At 37.2% G+C, this 2616-nt stretch overlaps 1 protein-coding gene across 1 annotated transcript; it reads left to right on the top strand.

The window, feature by feature from the left end:
* The first annotated feature begins 1106 nt into the window (after positions 1-1106).
* LOC139868797 (uncharacterized) lies at positions 1107-2406 on the top strand. The gene is made up of 3 exons (XM_071857140.1): positions 1107-1572; positions 1638-1723; positions 1819-2406. Exons 1-3 carry the CDS (start codon positions 1107-1109, stop codon positions 2404-2406), a joined length of 1140 nt encoding a protein of 379 aa, XP_071713241.1.
* Positions 2407-2616: the final 210 nt, after the last annotated feature.

Consider the following 2616-nt stretch of genomic DNA (forward strand, 5'->3'; position numbering starts at 1 on the left):
ACGAGGTGTGAATTCGTATTACCAACTGGGTGATTACGAAGATCACTCACCAATTGTTTATCCCGCTCCGAATGCGGATAACAACAGAAGATTTGAGGTTCGCCCTCAATTTATTTATATTTTGCCAAACTACCGAGGTATGGCAACGGAAGAACCTTATGAGCATATCACATAGTTCAATGAGATTTGTGCTACAAATCAGGTAAACGGGTTCACGGATGACGAGGTACGCCTTCGCCTATTTCCTTATTCTTTAAAAGATAAAGCAAAGTGTTGATTTTTGTCCTTAACCACCTAGTGTATCACTACTTGGGCGGTGATGAAAAAGAAATTCATTGAGGAATTATACCCGATAAGTAAAACTTCGGATATACGTATGCAAATTAAATCTTTTAGGTAATTGCCAGATGAACTTTTTCATAAAGCATACGGACGTCTGAAGGAATTACTTAGATCTTGTCCTCACCATGAAATGGGAACTTGTCAAAGTTTTTTATGATGGTCTTGACTCACAAAACAGACAATTCCTATTAGTGGCTAGTGGTGGTGTTTTTATGACCAGAAATAGCGAGGATAAGTGGGCATTTTTCGAGCAATTAAGTAAGGGTTCAAAAACCCACGCTTCGGTTGCACGGAAAACTCATAATCCTTCTCATGTTAACCACGTTTCTAACTCATGAGGTTCGACTAGGAATTTAGAAAAGGAATTAGATGATGTTGCTTCCCATGTTTAACAACCCGAACCAGGGTGGTAGTTTTAATTATGTGCAGGTTCAAGAAGTGTGTTCACTATGCGGGGATGCTTCACATTATACAAATGGATGTAAGCAATGGAATCCATTAATGATGGAAGAGCAAGTGAACGAGGTTCAAGGGAAAAAATATGACCTATATTTAAACACCTACAACCAAGGTTGGAGAAATCATCCAAACTTTAGCTGGGATAACAACAACACATTAAATGTACCAAACCAACACCAAAACCATTACCCGAACCAAACAACAACCAATACCAAAGACAAAACCAGAACCAAAACCATAACTACCAAAACCAAAACTTTTATCAAAATAATCAACAAAGTCAATCCTCAAGCACGGATGCCAGGATGGAGTCATTCATGGAAGAGATGAAGAAGACTTTGGAAATTCAAAATAAGTCAATTGCGGCATTGGGTAAGCAAATTGGTCAAGTGGCGGAGGAAAAGGCAACACGAGAATCAGATACAATTCCGAGTTATACATTGCTAAACCTGAATCATAAATCACAAGGAAGAGGACATGAAGTTAACATGGTGGGCACTTTAAGGAGTGGAAAGACATATGATAACAAGGTAAAAATGCCCAGGAAATCAGAAATCAAGTATGGTCCAGGTAAGTCTCCTATTTTACATGATTTGAGCAATGATACTAATGAGGTTCCTGTGGATTTTGGGGTGGAGAATCTTGATGATAAATTGAAAATTTTCAATATTGGGGAAGCAGATGTGGAGACTAATACCATTCCATTCCCCAAGGCTTTGGAGTCCCCGAACCAATTACCTTATGGGAAAAAAGGACAAAAATGGATGATATGTGGGAGACCTTTAAACAAGTAAAAATAAATATCTCACTTATTGATGCAATCAAACAAATTTCAGCATATGCTAAATTTTTAAAGGATTTGTGCGTTCAAAAACATAAACTCAAAGCATCATTGCCCAAAAAGGTGAAATTAACAGAGAAAGTGAGTGCGGTCATTTCTGGTTCACTTCCACCTAAGTTTAAGGACTCGAGGACACCATTATTTCGGTTACGGTGGGTAATGTTAATGTCAAAAAGGCTTTATTGGATTTTGGGGCTAGAATTAACATACTTCCATCAAGTTTTGTTGACTGGTACGAGTTGAGGACTTTAAAACAAACTGATATTCTCATCCAACTTGCAGACCGATCAATAAGAACTCCAAGGAGTATGTTAGAAAACCTGATTGTGAAAGTCGAAGATTTTTATTACCCTGTTGATTTTATAGTTATGGACATTGAGACTAACTTTAGAGAGACCCAACCCACGATCATTCGTAGCCGTCCATTTTTTGTCACAATTGATGCTCTTATCAATGATAGAACTAGGGTTATGGACATTTCTTTTGGTAATAAGAGATCACAAATTAATATCTTTAATTCATTACATACACTGGATGTCCAGGATTGCTTTTTGTTGGATACTAACCATGAACAGGTTCAAAAGTATGCACCAGATGTGAAAGAGAAAGAGGAGGTAAGGAAATTTAGTGAAGAGGGTATGACGAGTGAATTTATGGAATCTCAATTAAGAACTAATGCAGAAATTTTGATGAGTCAACATGAGTCGATCCAAAATTTTGAGCGCCAGTTGAAAAATCTGAGTCAAGTTCTGAAACTAAGTTGAGTTCGTCTATTAGTACCACTTGTTCATTATCGATGAAAGAAACTGTGATGGAAGTATCCACATTTGTTGGGGTAGATGAAAAAGTTTCTAAATGTAAAGAGGATGAACATTTGGTAACCCCGAAGATGATTAGGCCCTTCCGACCACCACCAATGAAAATATCAAATGAACATATATCTAGTGATAACAAAATAGATAATGTTTGTATTC

This window comes from Rutidosis leptorrhynchoides, chromosome 9 (genome assembly GCF_046630445.1).
Source record: "Rutidosis leptorrhynchoides isolate AG116_Rl617_1_P2 chromosome 9, CSIRO_AGI_Rlap_v1, whole genome shotgun sequence".
Taxonomy (NCBI): Eukaryota; Viridiplantae; Streptophyta; class Magnoliopsida; order Asterales; family Asteraceae; genus Rutidosis; species Rutidosis leptorrhynchoides.